General features: G+C 40.6%; 1 protein-coding gene across 2 annotated transcripts in view; it reads left to right on the forward strand.

The window, feature by feature from the left end:
- The window catches only part of rbm44 (RNA binding motif protein 44), a 141,685-nt gene extending 118,034 nt beyond the window's left edge, over nucleotides 1-23,651 (forward strand). For both annotated transcript variants that reach the window (XM_072578668.1, XM_072578669.1), the window contains 4 exons: nucleotides 15,785-16,061; nucleotides 17,056-17,201; nucleotides 18,162-18,300; nucleotides 23,476-23,651. In XM_072578668.1, coding sequence (XP_072434769.1) covers nucleotides 15,785-16,061; nucleotides 17,056-17,201; nucleotides 18,162-18,297 — 559 coding nt within the window. In that variant the 3' untranslated portion in view covers nucleotides 18,298-18,300; nucleotides 23,476-23,651. The remainder of the gene's footprint in view (nucleotides 1-15,784; nucleotides 16,062-17,055; nucleotides 17,202-18,161; nucleotides 18,301-23,475) is intronic.
- Nucleotides 23,652-25,790: the final 2,139 nt, after the last annotated feature.

The raw sequence follows: 25,790 nt of genomic DNA on the forward strand, positions 1-25,790 counted from the left end.
AAAGATGAAGTCATGTGCTATCAGGATGGACTCGCAAGATTATTGCAAAACTGGCTTAGACATAAGCGACAGAGGATAGTGGTGGAATTATGCTTTTTGGAAAGGAGGGTTGTGACTGGTGGTGTCCCACAGGGATCAGTGATGTGACCTTAGCTGTTCGTGATCTACATAAATGTTTTGAAGGAAAATGTAGCTGGGCTAATTAAGTTTGTGGATGATACAAAGATTGGTGGAGTTGCGCATAGCAAGGAAGATTGTCGGAGGATGCAGCAGGATATAGATCAGTTATATATTGACTGAATTACTAGGGGATGCAAGTTCAAGGTGGTGGGGTGGGAGGGTTTAAAAGAGATGAGCAAGGCAGGTTTTTCACACAAAGAATGGTGAGTGCCTGGAATGTATTGCCAAAGGAGGTGATGGAAGCTGACATGATAGCAGCATCCAAGAAGGACCTGGATGAATACTTGACTATGAAGGGAATAATGAGATAGGAATCCTGTAAATGAAGACAGCTTTAGTGTGGAAGGGCAAAATGTGTCGACATAGGTTGGTGACAATTCGCCACGGCAGATTCATCGCCAATGATTAGCCACTGCCAGTTCTCCACCAGCATTTCTCCACTGGGGTTGTTTGCCCTCTGGAGACTGTTCGCCATCAGAAACATATATATGTACTGATTATTTTCCCTCCCACCTGTTCTTTCATACTTCACAGTCCCTTTTATTTATACAACTACATACAACATATTGATTTTAAAAAAAGTAAAATAAATATCATTTAATTGGTTTATATATAAAAATGAGTTTACAAACTTTAACCAGAAAAAGGAAATATATTTTTAAAATCTTCATAACGGCAGTAAAATCTCTCATTAATATTAAACAATGAAATTTCAGTTCATTTGTTAGTTATGTGCTATTTATCTAAGATATTCCAAACAATCTCTTTCACCGTATTCATGAACAATTTTTTTTATTCTATCGTCTGCGTCTCGATTTATTTTTTAGCTTTATTTGTGGTGGGTAACCCACTATCAGCTGTTCCAGATATAAATCTTGCCCCTTTTGCACTTTCATTAACATTCCAATAAATTTCCATATCGTTGGGTGGTGAGCTCTGAGTACAAAAGCAATTCTCCTATGAGCAGCTTCAGCGTGATTATTTGTACGATCTTCGTTTATTGTCTCATCGACCGACCACACATCATGGGGCTGCTGCCACGTCTATTGTAGAGTCCAATATAATTAAACTCACACCAATCTAGTATTGGTTGTAGTTCTCGAGGCAAAAAATCTGCGAGTGCTTCAAAATATACAACTTATTTGCAGTAGTGAATCGCCTTCAGTGGGCGATGGCTAAGTGTCCTCGGCAGTCAAAGGGCAGTGGCTAATCGTCAGCGGCGAATCTGCTATGGCGAATGGTCCCATCCCAATTGGCGCGGACTTGGAAAGCTGAAGGGTCTGTTCCTGTGCTGTATTGTTCTTTGTGTGGCCTAACCAAAGTCATGTAAAGCTGCAACATGACATTCTGACTCTTGTACTCATTGCACTTACCAGTAATGGCCAGTATGCCATGCGCCTTCTTTACCATCCTATCTACTTATGCGGCCACTTTTGGGGAAGCTAGTTGGGACTTGAACCCCAAATTCCCTCTGTACATCAGTGCTTTTCAAGGTCCTTCCATTAACTAGACTTTTCCTTAACATTTGATCTCTTAAAGTGCAACACCTCACACTTGCCTGGATCAAACTCCATCTGCCATTTCTTCACTAGTATCTGCAATTGATCTATATCCCAGTCAAAAAGTGTGGTGCTGGAAAAGTGCAGCCAGTCAGGCAGCATCCAAGGAGCAGGAGAGTCGCCATTTGAAACCATATGTTCTTCGTCAGGGAGAGCCCATTCTTGATGAAAAACTTATGCTCAAAACATCGATTCTTCTGCTCCTCGGATGCTGCCCGACTGGTTGTGCTTTTCTAGCACCACACTTTCTGACTCTGATCTCCAGCATCTGCAGTCCTCAGTTTCCTCCTGATCTATATCCCACTCTGTGCTTTGAAAGCCTTCCATACTATGCACAACTCCTCCAATCTTTGTGCTGTTTGCAAACTTACTAACCTACCCATCTTCATTTTCATCCAAAATGTCCACTACTATCTTCTGCCTTCCATGGGCAAGCCTATTCTGTATCCTAGTGGCCACCATCATCATGGATCCCATGGATCTTAATCTTGAATGAGCCCACCATTGGGGACCTTGTCAAAAACCTTATTAAAATCCGTACAGACAACATCCACTGCTCTACACTCCTGGATCACCTTTATCACCATCTCAAAACCTTTAGTCAAGTTAGTCAGACATGACCTGCCACACACAGCATTGCTGATTGTCCCGAATTAGGCCATGCTTTTCCAAATGCAAGTAAATATTATCCCTCAGAATTCTCTCGAATAGCTTCCCAACCATGGATGTGAGACTCACGGGTCTGTAGTATAATGGATTATCACTATTTCCCTCCTTGAACAGAGGAACGATATTAGTTACTTTCCAGTCCTCCATGACCTCTCTGGTGGCTAGTGAGGATAAAAAGATCTTGGTCAAGATCTTATCAATCTCTTCTCTTGTCTCTCTAAAATAACCTGGAGTAGATGCAATCGGACCCTGTGGACTTCCCACCTTGATGCTCCAATACCGGTTCTTTCTTGATCTCAAGCCGCCCTAGGATATGAGCATGCTCCACATTAAGCTCAATATCCTCCATGACCTTCTCTTGGGTGAATACCAATGCAGAGTACCCAGTTATGATCTTGCCTATATTCTCTGCCTCTAAGCACAAATGCACTCCTTTATTCTTGAATGGTCCTATCCCCTCTCTAGTTTTCCTCTTGTAGGTTGAGAGATGATCTTACGGATGTATATAAAATAATGAGGGGTATAGATCGAGGTAATGGTAGTTGCCTTTTCTCTCGGATGGGGGAGTTTCAAGATTAGGGGGCGCATGTTTAGGGTGAGACGAGATAGATTTTAAAAAAGACATGAGCAAATATTTTAAAGGGTGATTGATGTGGAATGAACCTCCAAATGAAATGGTGGATATGGGTACAATTACAATTTTTAAAAGACATTTGGATTAGTACATGAAGAGAAACTTGAAGGGATATGGACCAGGAGCTTGCGGTTAGGACTAGTTTCGCTTGGGATTCTGTTTGGCATGGACTGGTTGGACCAAAAGATCTGTTTCCGTTCTGAGTCTGTATAGAATGCCTTGGAATTCTCTTTAACCCTATTTGCAAGGTTATTTCATGGCTCCAGCTTGCTCTTCTAATTCCCTGCTTGAGGTCTTACCTGCTTTCTGTATATTCCTCACCAGCCCTGTATGATTTTAGCTTCCTAAACCTTACATATGCTTTTCTTCTTCTTTTGACTAAATTGACAGTCTCCCTCATTATCCAAGAGTCCCTGATCTTGCCATCCTTGTTCTTCCTCCATACTGGAACATGCCTGTCCTGAACTCTGATCAGTAGATCTTTCAACAACTCCCACATATCAAATATGGACTTGCCCAATAACCGCTGGTCATGCCTAATTCTGATGTAAAGTGCCCTCCCCCATTTTAGTACTTTGCTGCAAGGTCTGACTTGTCCTTTATCATAGCTGTCTTAAAACCTAAGGATTTGTAATCACTGTTCCCAAAGTGCTCTCCCATTTGACCAGGCTCATTAGCCAATGCAAGGTTCAGTATGATCCCTTCTCTAGTTGGACTGTCCACATACTGTTTTAAGAAACCCTGTTGAATGCATTCAACCACTTCTGCCCCATCTAAGCTTCTTAGATGTGGCACAGTGGTTAGTACTGCTGCCTCACAGCGCCAGAGACCCGGGTTCAATTCCCGCCTCAGGCGACTGACTGTGTGGAGTTTCCACGTTCTCCCCGTGTCTGCGTGGGTTTCCTCCGGGTGCTCCGGTTTCCTCCCACAGTCCAAAGATGTGCAGGTCAGGTAAATTGGCCTTGCTAAATTGTCCGTAGTGTTAGGTAAGGGGTAAATGTAGGGGTATGGGTGGGTTGCGCTTCGGCGGGGTGGTGTGGACTTGTTGGGCCGAAGGGCCTGTTTCCACACTGTAATGTAATCTAATCTAATCTAATGTAATGTAATCTAATCTAATCTTACTGTAAGGAAGTGGTGGATGTGGGCACAATTTAAAAGATGTTTAAAAGACACTTAGATGAGTACAAGAATAGGAAAGGTTTGGAGCAAAATGGACCTGGAGTGGGCAGATGGGACTAGTTTTAGTTTGGGATTAGTTTGGCATGGATTGGTTGGACCAAAGGGTCTGTTTCCATGCCTTATGACTCGAAGTCCCATAATATTGGGTAAGTTAAAGTCACCCACTATGATTATGATAACCTCTATTTTATTACACCTTTCTATAATCTGCCTTCATATTTGTTCCTCAATGTCTTGATGGCTGTTGGGGAGTCTATAGTTTAATCCATCAGAGTGGTTGCACCCATCTTATTTTTGAGCTCTACTCATATTGCATGAGCCCTCCAGTTTCCAGCCCTCCACTCGTGACAAAGTGACGTGAGAACATTCTAGACCTCCAAATAAAACCAGGATAAGAACTTGGTGTTTGATAAGGAATTTGCCAAGACACATTTGCACAGCCATACCTCCTCCTTCAGTGACTGTCTTCAGCTTGGATTTACCATGTGAATTCCAGTTGAAATTCCATTTCTCATGTTCCGAATCCGCCAGAATTATTAGTATGTAATAGCAAACAGTGCTGGTCAGACAACTGTCTCCTCTGCATTCTGTGAAGGGTACTCAGTGTCATGCATGTCCATATGCTTTGTTTCCCCTTGTGAATGAGAGCCAAAGAGTATAATCATTAAATGAGAGATCACAAATTTAAGTCAGATGAGGAATTTCTCCTGAGGGTAGGAAGTCTGTGGAATTCTGTGCCATAGAGGACTGTTGAGGCTGGGTTATTAAGTAAATTCAAGGTTGAGATAGACAGATTCTTAATCAGTAAGAGAATCAAGGGTTTCGGAGTAAAGACAGGAAAGTGGAGTGTCAGATTAGCCATGATCTCATTGAATAGCTGAGCAGACTCTGGCTGAATGGCCCACTTCTGCTGTTATGTCTTATGGAGCTCTCTCCATCAGCACTGATTCTCAGGATCTGTAAGCTTTCCTGATTCCCAGTTCCATTCTCATTCAATGCCTTAAGAAGAAACTCTGCGGGGATCCAAGATGGCAGCGACCCAGCAAGTCTGAGTCTCATTTGACGAGGAAAAGGCATTCGACAGGGTTGAATGGTCATATTTGTTTTACACATTGGAAAGGTTTGGCATTGGAAAGGTGTTTACCAAATGGGTCTCAACATTGTATAGTGATCCCAAAGCAGTTGTGATTACCAATGGATTAGGCTCGGATAGCTTGAGTGTAGATAGGGGCTGCCGTCAGGGATGTCCTCTCTCGCCATTGTTATTTACGCTAATAATTGAGCCACTAGCAGAAGCTATACAGGCTGACCCTAATATAACGACCCCGAGGATTGGTACGTGTAAACATAAAACTACCCTTTATGCAGACGATGTTCTTCTATTTCTCAGTAATCCTCTGACGTCCGTACCTCACTTAATCCAAGTTATTAATACATTTACTGTATTTTCAGGCTATAAAATTAATTTTTCAAATTCGGAGGCTATGCCAATGGGCGGCCTTGCTAGTATATCCCATTTATTGGACGGATACTACTTTCCCTTTTGGTGGTCCCTGGAGGGTTTCTTATATTTAGGTGTTTTTATCACCCCAGTATGGTCAGTTATACAAGGCTAACTTATTGCATTTACTGGAAAGGATAAGGCAGGACCTCCAGCGATGGGGAGACCTTCCAATTTCCTGGGTAGGTAGAATAGCACTAATTAAAATGAATGTCCTGCCCCGTCTCCTATACCCTATGAGAATGCTTCAGGTGATGCTGCTGAGACTGGCATTACGTAAATTATATGGCTGGTTGGGTTCCTTTAACTGGAATCATAGATGGCCCCTCATTAAGCTGAAGAAGCTACAGCTTCCACAGGCAAGGGGAGGATTGGATTTCCCAGACTTTAGGAAATATCTGTTAAGTTCCCTATTAAGCTACATAGCCGATTGGGTCTTGTCTGACCCACAATCAATCTGGCTGGACATCGAGGCTTCTCAAGTAAAATGCCCACTTATTAACCTCTTATTTTCAGACAAGAGGAAAATCATCACAGATCAATGTAGAAACCCCATAATACTAAATACAGTTAAAGCTTGGAATATAATGCAGCAAAATGAGGGCAACTCACATAAAATATCCCCCTATGCTCCGATAGTGGGAGCATGGGGATTTCAACCGGGGCTTACAGATGCCACTTTCAAACTCTGGAGATCCAAGGGTATCTCCTGTTGAGGGCGTATGTTTAAAGAAGGGGTCCTGATGTCTTTTGAACAGCTGCATCAGAAATTTGGATTACCTAATGGAGACCTCTTTCGATACTTCCAAATTCAAGATTACATACAGAGAAATTTCTTATCCCATAACCATTCTTGTACATCACTTTTGTACCGTCATGCTTATTTCTTTAGGGCAGGAAGCTTCTCACTGCTCCATAGACTCTTCCACCCAAATCCATTACTCTCCCATCACCTGGACTCCTCCTGATCTCTTACTTGCGCTTGGTCTCTTTGAAAACTATCAACACAACATCCGCTTTAATTTCTCTGCTCCCTTCATCCAGTGTAGCTTGTCTTCCTCTAGATTTGATGGCCTCTGTTTTCTCAGATCTAACTGTTAAGCTTCACTAGAGTAGCACACTGGAAATCAAGCTTCACTACTCTCAGAATCAACACAGAAGTTAGAGATTATAGGAGTATATAGTGTTCCAATTTGCCTGTCTTTCAGACCGTGGTTGACAAATCATGGACCAGGTTTCTATACTACAAGATTGTTTGATTTGTCACGTGTACTGAAGTAAAGTGAAAAACTTTGTTTATGAGCAGTACAGGCAGATCATAGTAAGCAAGGATGTACAGATTAAAAAGACTTCAACAAAGGCATATAGATTACATTACTCAAGGTGTGCTATAGGCGAGATCAACGATAGCAAGATCAGCATTATTTGAGGCAAGAGAGTCCGTTCATCAGTCTAATGATGGTCGAAAAGAAGTTGTTCCTGAACCTGCTGGTGCGTATGTGTTCAGGCTTCTGTATCTTCTGCCTGACAGAAGAGGTTGTAGGAGATGTTACCAGGGTGTGATGCATCTTTGATGATGATAGCAGCATTTCCACGGCAGCGATCTGTGTAAGTGGAGTCCATGAATGGAAGATTGACTTCCTTGATGGTCTGCACTGTACACACTACCTTCTCTGGTTTCTTAGTGTTGGGCAGAGCAGTTGCACACACGGACAATATGTTTTCAGTAGTGCATCTGTAGATATTGATGAGAGTCATTATGGACATGCCACATTTCCTGAGCTGTCTGAGCAAGAAGAGGCATTCTTTGACCGCCTTGACCACCATATCTACATGTGAAGTCCAGGACAGGTTGTCCGTTATCATTGCTCCAATGAACTTGACGCTGTCCACCCTCTTAACCTCCGTTCCTTTGCTGTAGATGGGGCTCTGTTCTCCTCCTTTCTTTCTGAAGTCAGTGATCAGTTCTTTGGTTTTGCCGATGTTAATAGAGAGGTTGTTCTCATTGCACCATGTCGCCAAGCCTCTCTATCTCTCTCTTGTATTTTGAGTGGTCATGGTTAAGATATCTATCCTATTGCTGTGGTGTCATCAGTGAACTTGTAGATGGTGTTCGTTTGGATTTTGGTGACAGTCATGGGTGTACAGAGAGTAAGTATGGGACACATCCTTGGTGGAGGAGGTTCTCTAGTGTTGAATGTGTTACTTATCCGCCTTTACTGATCGCGGTCTGAGAGTCAGAAAGCTGAGGATCTAGTCACAGAGGGTGGAGGCGAGACCAAGGTCACTGAGTTTTGAGATCAGTCTAGAGGGGATAATGGTGTTGAAGGCAGAGCTATAGTCAATGAGCAGGAATCTGACATAGGTGTCCTTGTTGTCCAGATATTCCAAGAATGAGTGCAGTGCTGGGGATATGGCATTTACTGTGGACATTGGTAAGCAAATTGTAGGGGATCGAGGCAAGCTGGGAGACTGGAGTTGATGTAGGCCATGACCAGCCTTTTGAAGCACTTAATGATTATTGAGGTCAGAGCCACTGGGCACTCATCACTAAGGCACATTGCATGTGCTTCCTTAGGTACAGGCATGATGGTGTTCTTGAAGTAGGTGACGACTTTGGTTTGTAGGAGGGAGATGCTGAAGATGTCGATGAATACCTCTGCCAGCTGGTCTACACAGGATCTGAGTGCTCGACTGGGAACATGGTCTGGGCCTGTCGCTTTCCTTAGGATGACTCTCAGGAAGACCAATCTGACATCTGCAACAGTGACCGAGGGAACAGATTTGTCTGAGGCTGTCAGGGCAGGTGTCTCCGCGTCGCTGGCATTCTGCTCAAATAGAGTATAGATAGCATTGAGCATATCAGGGAGGGATGTATTGTTGTCCGCTATCTTGCTGTACTTGATTTTGTATCCCGTAATGTTGGTTAGGCTTGCCATAGGTGATGGGAGTCTGCTTGTTGGGTTTGGGCTTCTAACTTGGTCTGATCCTGCCTCTTAGCATTCTCGATGGGTTTGCAGAAGTCCTGTTTGGATTTCCCGTATTGGTTTGGGTCATCCAGCTTGAATGCTGTGCGTCTGGTCGTCAGTAATGAGTGGATCTCCTAGTTCATTCAAGGTTTACAGTTGGGGAACACACAGATTGACATCTTTGGTATACAGTCCTCCACACATCTGCTAATGAAGTCCATGACGGTGGTGGCATACTCATCTAGGTTTCCACTGAGTACTTGAACACAATACAGCCCGCCAATTCCAAACAGACCTGGAGACGGTCTTCCACAGCCTTGGTACAGCATTGTACTTTCTTTTGTAAAGGGTCCTCCCATTTCAGCTTCTGCTTGTAAACTGGTAGGATGAACACAGTGCTGTGATCTGATTTTCTGAAGTGTGGGCAGGGAATGAAGTCTTTGATTGTGTAGCAGTGGTCCAGAGTGTTCGGTCATCTGGTAGGGCAGGAGATGTGTTGGTGATAGTGATAATTCATGAAAAATAAATAGATTCTAACTGTGGATAAAAAATTCTAACTCATTGCCATATAACTGTACTAGTTAAACCTCTAACCCCTTTTAACCTTCTCTCTACATACACCCACAGGCAGACACAGATAAAATGTGGGTATTTGTGGATGGAGCGACAGACTGGGAAGGCAGGATTTACTGAAATGATTATTTTACTAATTAGAACGCTGCTTCTGGATCTTCCTTCAGCAAATGTGCACAGTCTTTTATAAAGGTCTTTGAGTTATCAATTAAGAAGCAACTGGCTGTCTTCAGTCTTGAGATGCTTTTTACTGCAGAGAACAGAGATAAATCCTGCATTTGCGGAGATCCAGTTGCTTTGGGCTGTCTCATTGACACCCCCAAGCTGTTCAGTTACCAAAAGCCAATCTCTCAGTTGTTGTCAAGCAAGAGGTGTTTTGATAATAGGCCACTAGTCCAGTAACCCATCAGCCACCTGTGGCCAGCCAGAGTACCATTTGTTCATATCCCTTGGTTCTAGTTCATCTGCAAATACTGCTACTGCTTAAATAAACGGCTGTGTAGGCAACACAGTGTCAGGTTATTTGCTTTAAAGAGGTTCAGTAATCCTCAGATTTTTAAAAGTTCTTTTTCCATTTTGGTGTACAATTTAAAAATACAGGAAAAGAAAAAACACCCTGACTTTGCATAACTCTTATCTTCGTTAGCAGTTTTGATAACAAAGTCTGTTGTCTAGCATGCCAACTTTTAACTCTCAAACACTATCTCTGTATGAACCATGATTCCAACACAGAGGTTTAAGTTGTTGTTTTCAGCAATGTCACTGCTTCTCCTTCTGAATATCTTCTCTTTGAATATATCTTCTCCACAGCTTTCAACCTCATAGTATCACAACACTGTGTAGCCATTTCTGTCTTGTACCCAATATGCACAAATAGAACTGTCCTGGCAGACTCGTTATTTCAGCCAGTTTCTAAATGTATACTGAATGTATTTCTCCTATCTTGACACTTTTTGTTTCTCCACTCGTCCAGTCTCTTCCCTCTTACATTAGTGATTTTTCTAATGCTTTGCACTAATTTCACAATTTCCAGTTTTCTGACCCCAATAGCATATCTTCACTGTGGATTTACAATCCCTCTACGTGTCCATTTACCTATCAGGATGGGCTGAAGGATATTTGCTTTCTTCAAAAGAGGCCTAAGCAATCTCCACCCTCCACCAACCTCCAAGTTTGACAAACTTTAGAGAGGGAAACAAAGTTAATATTTCAAGTCTGATAAAACTGATATTAGGTGCAAAAAAAAGGCATAGAACTTGGCAAATACAAAAAACACCCGAGAATTGTTAAGTGTCGAAGTCACCAAAGCAGGACCTAGGGATTGTTTAAGAAGGGAAAAAAATAAAGTGAGTGTTATATTGTGGGGAGCAAAAGAACTGATGTAAAAGCTTCTATAAATATGTAGGAGAAAAAGGTATGGTGAAAATTCTTACGGTCAGAAATGGGGTAATTTATAATGGGGAACAAAGAAATGGCCAACAAATTAAACTCCTCCTTTGTTTCTGTCTTCACAAAGGAGGGCACACATAACATATCATAAGCGATGGGGCACACTGGATTTAGTGAAAAGCAATTCTGAGTTGGTAGAGAAATGATAATTTGTAAGGGCATTTGTATAGAGGTCAAAAGAGGAAGGGCCCTAATATAATTAATAATTAATATTAGTATTTAATTTTAAGGGCAATCCAAGCATTTAATTTGAAGGAGTAAGTCACTGAACAAAAGCTCAAGGCTGTGATATACTATTTCTGCTCTGTTTGGGAAGATGGACAGATTCAGTGCCAGAATATGTGTAGGTGTCTCCAGCTGCAACTCCTGGAGATGAGTTTTGGAATTGTAGCAGCAGCTGAGTTACACTGGAGGCTCTATGAGGGTGAGTATTGTAGATAGCATATACAGAATGGTCACTCTCTGTAATGTAAAACTTCACAAGCAGAAAGGGAATGGAGTCATCTGTGGCCATTTACTTGAAAAACAGATATACAGAGGAACCTCTATTATCTGAATGAGATGGGTGGGCAGTATTTTGTTTGAATAATCAATTATTCATTTAATTGGTTCAATGCCTTACCTCTGGGGCTCAGAGTTTTCTGTTAAGTCTGCTCCCTGTTCAGGAGATGAAGCAGCAGCACACCGCATGAGCCCTTGCCCCTCCCCAACCCAACCCTACCCTGTCCAACACCACCTTCCCCGACCTGCCCCGTCAACCCAGTCCAACACTGCCCCCCCCCACAAACCTGTCCAACACCACCCCTGCCTGCCCCGTCCAACACTGCCCCCAACCCCATCCAACACTGCCCCCAAACTCATCTAACAGCGCTTCCCCCATCCACCCCCAGTCCCCCCACCCACCCAAAACCATTCAACACCACCCCCCCCATCTGTCCCTACCCTTGTGCCACCGCCCTCTCTCTGGTACAGCCAGACTGGACACTAACAAGGCTGCTGCTGCTCCAAATAGTACACGCACGCACACCTTTTAGTGCAACATTTTGACAAGTTCCACCTTTGCCCTGTACAGGGCAATGTTGGAGAGATATGGGTAGAGAGGGCTGGAGGTCAGTCAATTTGAGACGGTGCCTAGGGCTCCCAGCAGTCCTGGACTGTTCTCAGCAGCCTTTCAGTAAGCCAGTTTCACTTTTAATCACTGTAAACAGAAGATGCGATTGGTGTTGTAAATATGTCTTTGATGTAATGTTTCTGTCAGGACCTCAAGATCTCCTTCAGATAATCAAGGTTCCTCTGTACTGCTTTGAATACTGTTTAGATTAGATTACTTACAGTGTGGAAACAGGCCCTTCAGTCCAACACCGACCCGCCAAAGCGTAACCCACCCAGACCCATTCCCCTACATTTACCTCTGCCCCTAACACTACAGGCAATTTAGTATGGCAAATTCACCTAACCTGCATATTTTTGGACTGTGGTAGGAAACCGGAGCACCCGGAGGAAACCCACGGAGACGTGGGGAGAATGTGCAAACTCCACACAGACAGTCGCCTGAGGCGGGAATTGAACCCAGGTCTCTGGCTCTGTGAGGCAGCAGTGCTAACCACTGTGCCACCCACAATTGAGGGCAATGACCTCTCAGAAGAAAGTGTCAGCAGCCAAATTCACTGGACCACAGTTGAGTCTACTCCATGGGCGAATTATACAGAATGAAACCAACCCTTCGGGCCAACCAGTCCATGTCAACCATAATCCCAAATTAAATTAGTCCCACCTACCTGCCTGCCTTTGGCCCATATCTCTCCAAACCTTTCTTATTCATGTAATTATCAAAATGTACCCACATTCTATACTCAAACCACTCTGTTTTTTAAAAAAAAGTTGCCCCTCATATCATTTTTAAATTCTTCTCCCCTCACCTTAAAATTATGCCCTGTAGTCTTGAAATCCCCCACTATAAGGAAAAGATACCTACCATTCACCTTATCTATACCCCTGATGATTTTAAAAACCTCCATAAAGTCACCACTCGATCTCCCATGCTCCAGTGAAAAAAGTCCCAACCTCTCCCTGTAACTGAAACTTCACATTCCTGGTAAATCTTTTATGAACCCCATCAATCTTGATAGAAAGTGTGTGAATACAGTAATTATAGTGGGTTCAATAGGAAGGGGAATAGATAGGTGTTTCTGTGGCAGCAAACAAGACTTCAAGATGATTTGTTGCTCCCTGATGCTAGGGTCAAGAATACCAGGAGCCAGCTACAAGACATTTGGAGAGGGAGGATGAACAATCATTGATTGTTGTACTAATCAGTACCAATAATATAGGTTTTTAAAAAAGGATGCAGTCATGAAAGCAGCATTTGGGGAGATAGGTAGGTAGTCAGTTGAAAAGTAAAACATCGAAGGTAGTAGTCTCAAGATTACTGCTAGTACCACATGCTGGTCAGAGTAGAAATAGCAGGATATATTAGATGAATAGATGGCTAAAGAGAGAGGGTAAGAGCGATGGTTCCAGATTCCTGGAACTTTGGGAATGGTTCTGGGTGAGGTGGGATCAAAATAAGTTGAATGAGTTACACCTGACAGGACTGAAATTGATGTCCTAGAGGTGGGAACTTACTAGAGTAGTTAGGGACGTTTAAACCAGAGGGCAGGGAGATGGGGACAGAAGAGAGGGAAACAAGGGGGGCAAAAAGAAAAAGAAAACTGATATGTAGAGCATTGAAGGGCACGAATCAAACAGGACCACAGCAAATGTGAGGGATTGGCTGTGCTGAGGGACAAGAATGTCCAAAATCTCTACTTAAGGGATGAATAAAGAGCTGTGGTGAAACGTAAAGTAGTAGGATTAATATCATGGCGTATACAAGATAATGTCTGAGTAGCATTGGAAAAATAGAAAAGTTCTAACCTAGTGTGAAGAGAATGTATATCAGTTGAGCTGTAAATTCAGACTTCTTGCCTTGGAGTTTGTGGAATCTAAGAAAACTACTTTGAGAGACTAAACAGAAATAGACTGTAAACATTCAACACAGCAGAAGTCACAAAAGAACAGTGAGTACAGTACATTGAAGATGAATGAAGATGATTTACTGAAAGTTAGGAAGCAGCAGCACAGATTTGATTGGCCTCAAGCGATAGAAGGTGTACCATGGGATGTACAAGGGTTTCAGGAGCACAAGCTGAGTTAAGTGCAAAATCAGGAGATTTTACAAAGGTGGGCTTGGTGATAGCGAGATCTGTAATTGGAAGATAATCCAGGTCAAATATGATAAGCCTGCCAAACCATTCAACAGGATCGTGGCTTATCTGTGCCCCGTCTCACCTACCCTTTCAGACCAGCTCAGCATAACTGTCAGCACCCTGATATTTCAAAATCTACCTACGTCCTCTTTAAAGACTCCACAACTCTTTACGTTAGAGAATTTCAGACATTCACTACCTTCTGGGAGAAGATGTACCTTAATATCTTGGTTTTAAATGAGAGTCCCCTTATTCAGTCATTATTTTGAGATTTCCTGTTTAATGGAAACATCTTCTCAACATCTACCCAGTCAAACCTCCTCAGAATCTTGAATTTTTCATTAAGATGATCCTTCATTCTTCCAGATACCTAATGAATAAAGATGTGTTTAGCCATTATTGATAAGCTCACCGTTTCATCCCAGGAATTAGCTCAGTTCATCTCTCTTGAACAGTCTCCAATGTTAGTAAATCCTTTTTTTAAAGGCAGAATCAACACCACACAGAAAACACCAATTGTGGCCTAACAACACCCTATACAATTGTAACAAGACTTCATGAGTACAAAATACACATGCCCTAGTAATAAATTCCTTTTTCTTTCTTGATTACTTGTTACATCTGCACAGTAACCCTTTATGCTTCGTGCATAAGATCTTCCAAATCCCTTTATGTTGCACTTTTTTTGCATTTCTACATTAAACTCCCTCTGCTAAGATTTTACCCACTCTCAACTTATTTTATCCCCTTGCAGATTTCTGATGTCCATATCGCAACATGTCCTCCCACCTATTTTATATCACCAGCAAATTTGAATATTGTGCCCTTTCCTCTAAGACTCTATAGATAGTAAGCTCTAGGACTGATCTTTGTGGCATTCCGAAGTTCCACCTCTCCAACCTGAAAAAGGCCCGTTAATCTAAACTCTGCCTTCTGTACATTAACCAGTCGTCATCCATGCTAATACATTACCCCCAATGCCATGAGCATCTACCTTGTACCACTGTCATGTGGCACCTTATCCAGTTCCCTTTGGAAATCCAAACACAGTACATTTACAATTCCCCTTTATCATCCTGCTTGTCCTATCCTCATAGAACTCTAGCACTTTGTCAAACAAGAATTCCCATAACAAAATGTTTATGTTCAGTTGCATTAAGGTTTGCTAAATATCTTGCTGTGTTTTTCCTTGATAAGACTCCCAACACTATTCCTACGACGTGTTAGGCTACCAGGCCTGTAGGTGTCTGCTTCCTGTATTCTGCTATTGAACAAGGGCATCACGTGTTCTGTTTTCTAATCCACTGGAACCCTCATGGTATCAAGTTAGGTCTGGAATGTTTCGACCAATACCTCTACTATTTCTGCAGCCATTTCCTTTAAAGACAATGCCTTGGGGTCATGTATGTTGTCTGCCTTTTATCCTGTTGATTTGTAAAATAATTTATTGTTATGACAGAGACTATTTCAAGATCTTTCCTCCCATTAGCACCTTGCTTATCTGTTATCAACAGAATGTTTGTAGTGTCTTCCAACGTGAAGGATGATGCAAAATATTGGTTTAAGTTATCTGCCATTTCCTTATACTCCATTATCAATTTTCCACCCTCTTGGTTGCTATGTTCAATCAGGTCTCAATTTCCTTGCTTGTCCTATTTTAAGCCAAAGCAATTTAGTGGGCACGTATGTTTTGAACTGACAAGGTGTAAGAGCTAACATAATTAATGCCTTTTGAATATATTTTACTTGTGTCCTTTTGTTAGCATTATTTGTTTTAATTCAAACCATTTCTGAACTTACAAGTTGTAATTCCGCTTTGCTAGGTGCGGAGTTCTAAGAGTTGCATCTCCCAATTATGCCAAGCTGGCAGTGGATGAAATGAATGGAAAAGAATACCATGGGAAGCCAATTAAAGTTCATCTGGCAAAAATCTCAGGAGATCATATGTTATCTGTACTTAAAAATCATTCACAACCATTGTTAAATGTGCGCACGCTAAAAGACCATGTTATAAAGGACACCAACATCAAAGGAAAAAGTCAGTCTGAGCCTTGTAATCCTCCATTATCAACAAGAGTTCTTAACGCAGCCTCTCATAAGGTATTGAAAGCAGAAATTTGCTGTTATGCTACAATAGATAACCATGTTAAAGATTAAGTGAATTCAGTTTTATATCTGTGCATGTGCACTTTCATGGTGAAGGGCATTGAACATTGGAAAGAATGCTACTGGACAACAAACCTTTAATTTAGTTATCATGTTTAAATAATGGAGCAATCTAGGGAAATAATTATAAGCTTGGATAGTAAGGCAAGCTGAAGTGTCAAATTGTGACTTCAAACTGCACAGATCCATCAGAGGCTCATAACCACCTGAACAAATATTTTTTTAATAGGTGGATGCAAAGCTGCTTTAACCATTTAGATCATATCCAAGAGATGACCTGTGGAATTTCTTTTTGCATTGACCTCCTTATTTGGATTGCCAATAGCATGAATCCCAGGAAGACATGAGGAGGACTGTCCCCTTTCCTCCAACAGTTTGGCAACAACTCCCCGCCCAAACCTCTTATGGAGAAGCGGCCCTAATTTTCTCTCCGAGAGTTGCTCATCCTGACCTAGGATTCCAATACCTCTGGGAGCAAATCTAAGTATTTAAAAGATGGGCACGGAGAGGGATCAGACTACTAGTAATTAATGACCCTAGAATCCTTAAGGGCATGTGTGTTGTCATTGCAATTTTGAGTCTTTATTCAAGGCTGGACAATGGGATTGGAAAGTTAGTGGCTATATTGGACTGACATTGATGAGGTGGCCTGAAGGGCCTTTTGTTGTGTTGTAGATCTCTATAATTCTAGTCCTTAATATATCAGATAATATGTGTTCATTTTTAGTATTGTGTTTTAATCCTTTGGTATATCACAAGCATATCTTTAAATGCTAAGTATCCCTTAGATCATCCAGTATTGCTAGATGTGCCAAACGCATACCAAAATGTCAAAAGAAAAATATTACTTCAGGATATGTCATTTTCTTAATAGCATATTACTTAGCTGTCGTAGAAAATCCCTCATCTACTTTTCGTGTGTTACCAGATTAACAGAAGGAAATACAAACAGATGCAGTGTGTACAGGACATTCCCACAGCAATAGGGACATTCATTCCTGCAAATTCTGCTAATTTAAGTAGCTTTAACAAACTGATGAAGACTCTCTTGGAAATGCATCCTGAAGCAAACAGGTCAGAAAAAAAAATAAGTTTTTCTTGTAATTAAATATCTAATCAGGAGCAAGTTGTCTGCAGTGCATTCATAAATACCTATAAAATCTGCTCATCTGAAGTGATTCTCTTTTGCAGGGCTCATATTATTTCATAAAAATTTACCCTGCGTTATACTTTTAAGTGGTACTTTGAACATGTTATTTCATTAATGAATTATGCTTAATTTATATAGATATGCGATAGTCTGAGCTGTAAGAATTATTTGGTGTCCTGCTTTATGTTTAATATTTCCATGCAAAAAAAAAAATGGGTTCTTCAATGTTCTTAGCACAGGTTTTAATTTAAAAATGATAAGACAAAACTTTCCAAATTCCCCCATCCCCCTTGAAGTTACTCGTTTTCAGGGGTTCCGCTGTACAGGAATGACAGTGCGCTTAGGATCATCAAACTTATCAGGTGAACCTAAAAGGCATAGTTTGGTCAGGCTGTTTAACTTTGGTGTCATCACTGCCACATCTAGTTCAGTTCTTGTTTGATGCCCAGGTGAATCACAGTCTGGTGTCCAGAAATGGGATCCCTGGCTTAATTTTCCCCTCCTCTAGTACATTGTACTCTTAGGTTATAGCTGAGGTGAGCCAACACAGCACACATTGGCCTGTAACCTTCTGATTTGAATGCCTTAAGCGCACATTGACCTTAGTACTTGAACGTTTAAGGGAAACAAAATGCAGCCTATATTATAGGGTCAAAGTCAGAAGTCACACAACACTAGGTTATAGTCCAGCAGGTTTATTTGAAATCACACAAGCTTTCGGAGAGCAACCCCTTCATCTTTCCAACACCAGCACCTCCACATTATACTTTATTAGGATGGAATGTAGTACATTATTTCAACAGTGCATTCATCTGAGATTATAGTTTAATTGAGTGTTTTCATGTTATTTCATTGTTATAATTTATGTTTTGAATTGTGTTTAGGAATGATATTGTTCAAGCACTGAAGGAAGTGAAATCAAATAACAAGGGATTTCTGAGTGGCCTGGCTCTAAACACAATTGTACAACTGGCTTCTGCTATCTTGAAAAGGCATTTGTCTGCAAATAACAAAGAATAAAGAGTATGTTATCATTGTATCTTACCATTGATGTTAAATTGAAATAATAAAAGATACATTGAATATATTATGCCTTTAATCCTGAGGTTGGTGTGAAACCTATTTATGTCAAGTGCAAAGTGGACTTACTGGAGACCTTCAATGAAAAGTGAATTGTCGTGTAAAACAGGCTGCTGTCACGATCCCATTTTACACTGTTGGTGTAAATTCATTTCATCCCTGTTTGTCATATATAATTACGTTAACTGTCTACATGTTTTAGCACTGATCAGTGATCCAAATGTGGTTTGGTGCTTTAAAAGCCTCTTCTATTTACCAAAACCGAATCACCTCCTTGAGCTCTGGGAAGACAACATTGACTTGGCTTTCTGCAATAATTGTTGAATGGAAGTTGCTTCTCCAGAGTAACGAGTATCCAGAGTCAGGCATTCTGGTCGTAGCTGTCCAGCTGATGGATTGTGTCCGAGACTGCATGAAGCTATCATTAAATTATCTGCCAGTACCTACACTTACAGAGTAGTGTAAGACAAGGGATTTAATAAGGCGTCTTTCTCTTGTCATATGAGTTTATGTCTCGAGCTTCTCCAGTCATTGACTACTGTAGGTACTGAGTGCTCTGGCAAAGTAAAACCAGTTACAAATCAGTTTAGCAAATTCTCATGACTGAACAATTACAGAAATTCCAGAATAGTTTTTCTCGTTACTGTGACAAATAACAAAACTAAAATATTCACACTACTTCCTTTTTGATCAGATTCTATCCCAGAAATCTAACCACCACTATCTTAATTCCCATTTTAGGCCAAATCTAATTTCTAATAGCCATTGTTAGATCCAGCTTACTGTGGACGTGAACATTCTTGTAGTATTGTTCATTTTGACTTCAAGAAACAGAATGTAACCAGACTCTCTCGGCCCCCAGCCCTGTTAATCTCAAATAATAATTTGAAATCTAATGTTGAACTTGCTTTCATGCACCTTCTTACATCTGTAACCCAGTATGTCTCGCTCTGACTAAACACCCTATGATCTGTACGACCTTGTATGTTAGGATTGACCTGTACTGCTCTCAAAACAAAACTTTTCACTGTACTAAGGTGCATGTGACAACAATAAATTAAATCAAATCAAATCAGTCACAGAATTATGTAACATAATAGTTGTGCAGCCATTACGTCTGTGCCACTAATCCAAACTATGGACAAATGTGAATAAGGCTAAGTTAATACTGAATTGTCCAAATTACTTTTTCCTGCTTAAGGTAGTTTGTGCAAACCTAATCACCGCAAGCCGTATTTTTAGTACTGTTGCCCTACTAATTTAATCTGCAGTCAATTCTGCTATAACACTTGTTTCTTCAATGTGAATTGGCCATAAATCGATTGAAGAAATTAAACCGCAATTTGTAGAAGACAAACTTTCCTTATCTGTATTGACTATAGCACAATTCCGGTCCCATTGGTTTACACAGTGCTGTTATTGCACAATTATTTTGTAAAGGAGGGTCACACGGGAACGGAACTATCGAATTATACAAGAACAGATTGTATTGAAAGATAGATTTAATTTTTAACTGGTAACCTGTTATATTTTCTTTATTTTGTACATGAGCTGTAGGCATCTCTGATAGGCCAGCATTTATTGCCCCTTGAGAAAGTTGAATAGCTGCAATCTTTGTAATGTTGGTACATCAGAGGAGGTGTTAATTAGAGTTCCAGGATTTTGACCCAGCAACAATGAAGGCTTGGCCATATACTTCTGAGTCAACGTAATGCATGACTTGTAAATAATAATGTTCCCTACTACCTTTGTTCGTCGTAGTGCTAGAGATCATAAGTTTAGAAGGTGCTGCTGAAGAAAATTTTTCAACTTTATGGAGTGCATTTCTTTGTTCATTTGTAGAATGAGGAATTGAAAGCAGGGCCAGTATTTATTACCCATCTCCAGTTGCCTTTGAGAAAAAGGGAATGAACTACCTTCTTGAACTACTGTAAACCAATTGGTGTAGGTAGATCCACTATGCCTATAAACGCAAATTATTGTGGATGCTGAAAATATGAAACAAACAGAAAATGCTGGAGAAACTCAGCAGATTTGACAAGAAATAGTTAATTTTTTCAGACTTGTTTGACTGTTATTCAGAACTGAAAGATGTTGTAAAATAGTTTTTTTTTGCCTCTCTCAAAAATATAAAAAAACTTTTCAGTTCTGAAGAGACAGACCAGACTCAAAACATTAACTCTGTTTCTTTCCATAGATGTTGCCGGATGTACTGAATTCTCCTGCATTCTGTGTTTGTTCCATAAGATCTTTTGAAAGGATAACCCAGGATTTTACCCAGTGACATTGAAGAAACCGCAATATATTTCCAAGTCAAAAATGGTGAATTATTTGGAGGGGAACTTGCAAGGGGTTATGATTCCGTGTATCTGATGCATTTGTCTTTCTAGACAATAGTAGTCATACTTTTGGTCGAAGCCTGAGTAAATTTCTGCAGTGCTTGTAAATGGTACACACTGCTGCTACTGAGCATTGGTAAATGTTTGTGGCTGTGATGCCGGTCAAACAAACTGTTTTGTCGTGGATGCTGACAAGCTGCTCCAATATTATTGGAGCTGTTGTCATCCAAGCAATTGGAGAAAGTTCTGACACAGTGCTGACTTGAGGGATATGGGCCAAGTGCTAGCAAACTGAATTAGATTTGGCTAGGATATCTGGTTGGCATGGACGAGTTGGACCGAAGGTCTTTTTCCTTGCTGTACATCCCTATGACTCTATGACTTGCGCCTTGTGGATGGTGGGTAGACTTTGAGGAGTCAGGAGATGAGTTACTCAATGCAAAGTTCCTTTCCCCTGTCCTGCTTTTGTGGCAGTATGTTTTAATCACAAGCCCGGTTTCATTTCTGTTTGGTGGTAGCACCCTAGGATGTAGATAGGTTAAGAGTTGTTACTACACGTGGTGCTCCAGTGGATGAGGGAATGAATACTTAACATTGTGCATTGGTGCCAATTAGGAGATCTGTTTTGCCTTTGATGGCATTGGTTACCTTCAGTGTTAATGGAGCTGCACTCATCCTGGTAAATGGGGGGGGTTCTACTTCATTCATCATGTATGATTTGTAGATAGTGGACAGGCTGTCGGAATTCAGAAAATGAGGCCACAGAATGCCTGGTCTCTGACTTGCTGTTCAAAATATTTTTATTGTACCTTGTCTAAGTAATTTTGTGGTTGGTAGTTAATCTTCATGATAATGCTGGTAAGAGAATCAGTTATGGCAATGTCATTAATTGTCAAGAAATAATGATTGGATTCTCTTTTGTTAGGATGGTCATTGTTGGCTCTTGATTGCTATCAACATTAATTATCCCAAACCTGAACATTGTCTAGGTCTTGCTGCATTATCTGTGATGTTGTGAATGGAGCCAAACATTATAATCATCTGTGAATATTGGATTTTGATGGAAGGAAAATCATTGATGAACAGTTGAAATTGTTTGGGCCTTTCTGCTGCCCTAAGTATCTCCTAGAGTGATGTCTTAGGACTGAGATGATTTGACTACAACTTCTTTGTGCTCATGACTCCAGCCAACTGGTGAGTTTTGTTGAGATTCCTGTTGATTTCAGTTTTACCAGGATAGTTTGATGCCACACTCTGTCTTTAGTTGTGATCCTGGTGGAACCCAATTGGGGATCAGTGAGCTGGTTATGGATGAGTAAGTGTAATTTGTCCATACTATCAGTAACATCTACTGCTTTTCTGATTGAGAGAGTAGATTGATAGGATGGTAATCTGCTGATTTGAATTTGCCTTTCTATTTATGGCCACTTTTACATATTGTTGTGTGCTGGTGTGATAGCTATATTGGAACAGCTTGGCTCGAGATGTAGCAAGTTCTCAAGCACCACATCACAGCAACAAAGATTGGCTTGGGAGAGTGTACGACACTGATTCACAGTCAGGATAGTTTGGCTAAGTATTTATTATGAAACTAGGTTACAGTGACCATTTTACACTACTTCTAGTATAGAAGATTAAGGAGTGATTTCAACTCTTTCGATGGCTGGGTGTCAGTGTATAGAAGCAGGAAAGGTTAATAAGTTGCTAAAGGAATGAGAGTTTGATGGTACTAAAGACAGAAATAGTGATACATTAGATGGGAATAAATTAAAATAGATTGCAATTAAGGAGCTTGAAGATATGCTCAGGAATGATAGAGGAAGTATCAACTAGGATATCGCTAAAGTAAAGGGAAAGGATAAGGTGCAAATTGTTCAGGAAATTTTCTTGACCAGTATAATCTCAATCCAACTAGGGAGCATGTATTGCTGAAATTGATGCTGAAAAAGATGCTGAAAAATGTGGAGGACTGAATGGATCAGTGTCTGTGGGGGAATGTGTGTAAAAAGAATAATTGTGTGTTATAAGGTAAGGTGGTCAAGAAGGCACATGGCATGCTTGCCTTCATGCATTGGCATATAATGGACAAATGAATCATTTCCATTGGAGTTACAATAAAAAAAGGATGACCGCATGCTTTCAGTCAGAGCAAAGAATATAAAAATTGGCAAGTTGAGTTGCAGCTGTATAGAACTTTAGTTAGGCTACATTTGGAATATTGCGCACATTTCTGTTTGCCATAATATCAGAAGGGTATTGGAGGCTTTGGAGCTGGTATAGAAAAAGTTTACCAGGATGCTCTCTGGTTTGGAGGGAGAAATCCCTCTTGTCTTCACTTAACACCCCACCAGTCTCCGCATCCAACACATCATCCTTAAACACTTCTGCCAACTCCAACTAGAACCCACCACCAAGAACATCTTCCCCTCCCCACCCCTCTCTGCCTTCTGCAAGAACCAGTACCTTCGGTCCTTGGTTTACTCCACTCTACCTACTGACTCCCTACGTGCTGTTCTATATGAATCAGCCTGCAGAGAAAATATCCAAACCATTTTTGATCATGTCCTTTCTAGCAGTTTCCTAAGGTCAGTTAGTTCATGACACATTAAGAATTTATTTGGAAGTTTACTGAATAAATATCCATCCTTTCCAGTTACTACAATCCCGTAGGTTGCAAGAACTCTGTTACATTGTTAATTTTTATGAGAAATGAAATGTTAGTAATGCATTTGGATAAAAGTTAGTGGTACTTGAATGTCTATTTTGATCTGTTTTTCAGTATTTGGAGAAGAGGACAACCTGCAGAAATGTTTTTGGAAACCCATTCCAGACTTCTTTCAAGCATGAGATATTTGCTTATTTCATTTCATTTTGCAGTAAATCTGTTACTTATTGAGTAATGGACAAGAACGTCTGTTGCTGCAATGCTGCATTTATTACACAGGGCACTTTCAACCTGCCAATTCATTGCATTTGTTAAACTTTTTTGAGCTTCTGTTTTGTGAAAAAGTTAAATAAATTGATGAGAAGCCTTTCCTCTCTCAGGTCTGCTGAAATATATGAATTGGGAAGGCAGTGATATTGTATGTTTTAACTTGCATTCAAAGATGTGAATTAGTAAGTACATCAAACTAGTTGATCCTGAGTAGCATAAATACTTTTGCATGAAGAATGGTGCTTGTCTAAGATACTACACTATGTATGCTTGACGTCTAATAAAGTATCTTAACAAGGATCAATGCCTTCAGGACCGTAGGATGCTGAGGTGAAGTGGATAGTGTGGTGAACAATTAAACAAATGTAACAGAATACCTTCAGTAGTTTGTGTTAATCTTTTATATGCATAGCTATATTAATCATAGCCTAGTGTAATGGGAAAATGTAATAACTTAATTTTTGCGTAGATACTAGTGAACCAGGTCACTGTACAGTTGCTAACATTGTAATTAGACAAAAAATTATTCGAAAAAAATGCTAGGTCATCATCCTCCCCAAATTCAACTTAGTACTTAAGAGTACATGAGGTGAATAGCATAGATGCACTTAAAAGAGAAGTTAGACAAAAACATGAGAACAAGGTATATTGACAGCATGAGATGAAGAAAAGTGAGAGGAAGCTTATCTGGAGCATAACCCTGTTATGCTGAATAGTCTGTTTCCATGATGCAAATACTCTAAATTAGTCACATTGCCCATAGATTTTATGTTTTTTTTGCAGAGCTGTTCATCATGCTCTGTCTTCAGAGCTGTCAGTTTTCTTCAATCTTTCCATTTTTGATAGAAGCCCATTCTGTAGGGTGTTTAAATATATTACTCCTACAAAACACAAAATTTAAGTGTACACAAAGATCCTGGAGGTGTGTACTTCTCAGTCTCAAAATGTTATTTGGATGAAATAGTAAATGTTCCTGGAATAATGATCTGCTGGGTTAAGAATGCATGAGTATTACATTTCTGGTCAATAGTATTTGTTTTATTGGAATGTTAGGGAGTTTAAAATGGCACTATTGGAATATTGTTATGACTTCCTTTAATAAACATGTTTTATATAAAAGAATAGCAGAAGTATTGAGGAATAAAATAAACTGTGGATGCTGGTGATCTGAAGAGAACAAAATGAAATTACTGAGAAACTCAACAGTTCTGGCAACATCTATGAAGAGAAAATAGTTAACATTTCAAGTACAGTGACCCTACATGAGAAAATAGAAGATGATTATTTAAAGATAATAAAAGGAGGGTTGGAACTAATTAAGGACCAAAAAGGGATCTGTGTATTGATTCAGAGGTAAATATTGAGATACAAAATGCGTGTCGTGCACCTTCCTTTGCCAATGAGAAAATACTGTCAAATCATAGAGAGAGTAGAGTATTGCAAGGGATTAAAAATTGTTAAAATAGTCACATTAGAAAGGCTGGTCGTATTTAACATTGATAAGTCATCAGGGGTCAGGTTAGATTCATGGAAGATTTCTGAGGACTGTAAGAGGAAAATGGGAGAAGTACTGGTCATAATCCATAGAACCCCTACAGTGTGGAAACAGACCCTTCGGTCCAGCAAGTCCACACTGACCCTCCGAAGAGTAACACACCCAGGTCCATTCCCCTACCCAATTATCCTATGTTTACCCCTGACTAATGCACTTAATCTATACATCCCTGAATACTATGGGCAATTTAGCATGGCCAATTCACCTACCCTGCACACATTTGGATTATGGGAGGAAACCGGAGCACCCAGAGGAAGCCCATGCAGGCACAGGGAGAATGTGCAAACACCACACAGTCACCTGAGATTGGAATCAAACCCAGGTCTCTGGTGCTGTGAGGCTGCAGTGCTAACCACTGTGCCACCCCAATAATCTTCCAATCCCCCCTTAGATCTTGGGAATGGTACCAAATGACGAAAAGACATCGAAGCAGAATTAGGTCATTTAGCCCATGAGTCTGTTCTGCCATTCGATCATGGCTGATATGTTTCTCATTGCCATTCTCCTGCCTTCTTGCCATAATCCTTCATCCACTTACCATTCAATAAGCTTTCTCTGTTTTAAATACACTCTGACTTGACCTCCACAGCTTTCTGCAGCAGAG

Source organism: Chiloscyllium punctatum, chromosome 10 (genome assembly GCF_047496795.1).
Source record: "Chiloscyllium punctatum isolate Juve2018m chromosome 10, sChiPun1.3, whole genome shotgun sequence".
In the NCBI taxonomy this organism is placed as follows: domain Eukaryota; kingdom Metazoa; phylum Chordata; class Chondrichthyes; order Orectolobiformes; family Hemiscylliidae; genus Chiloscyllium; species Chiloscyllium punctatum.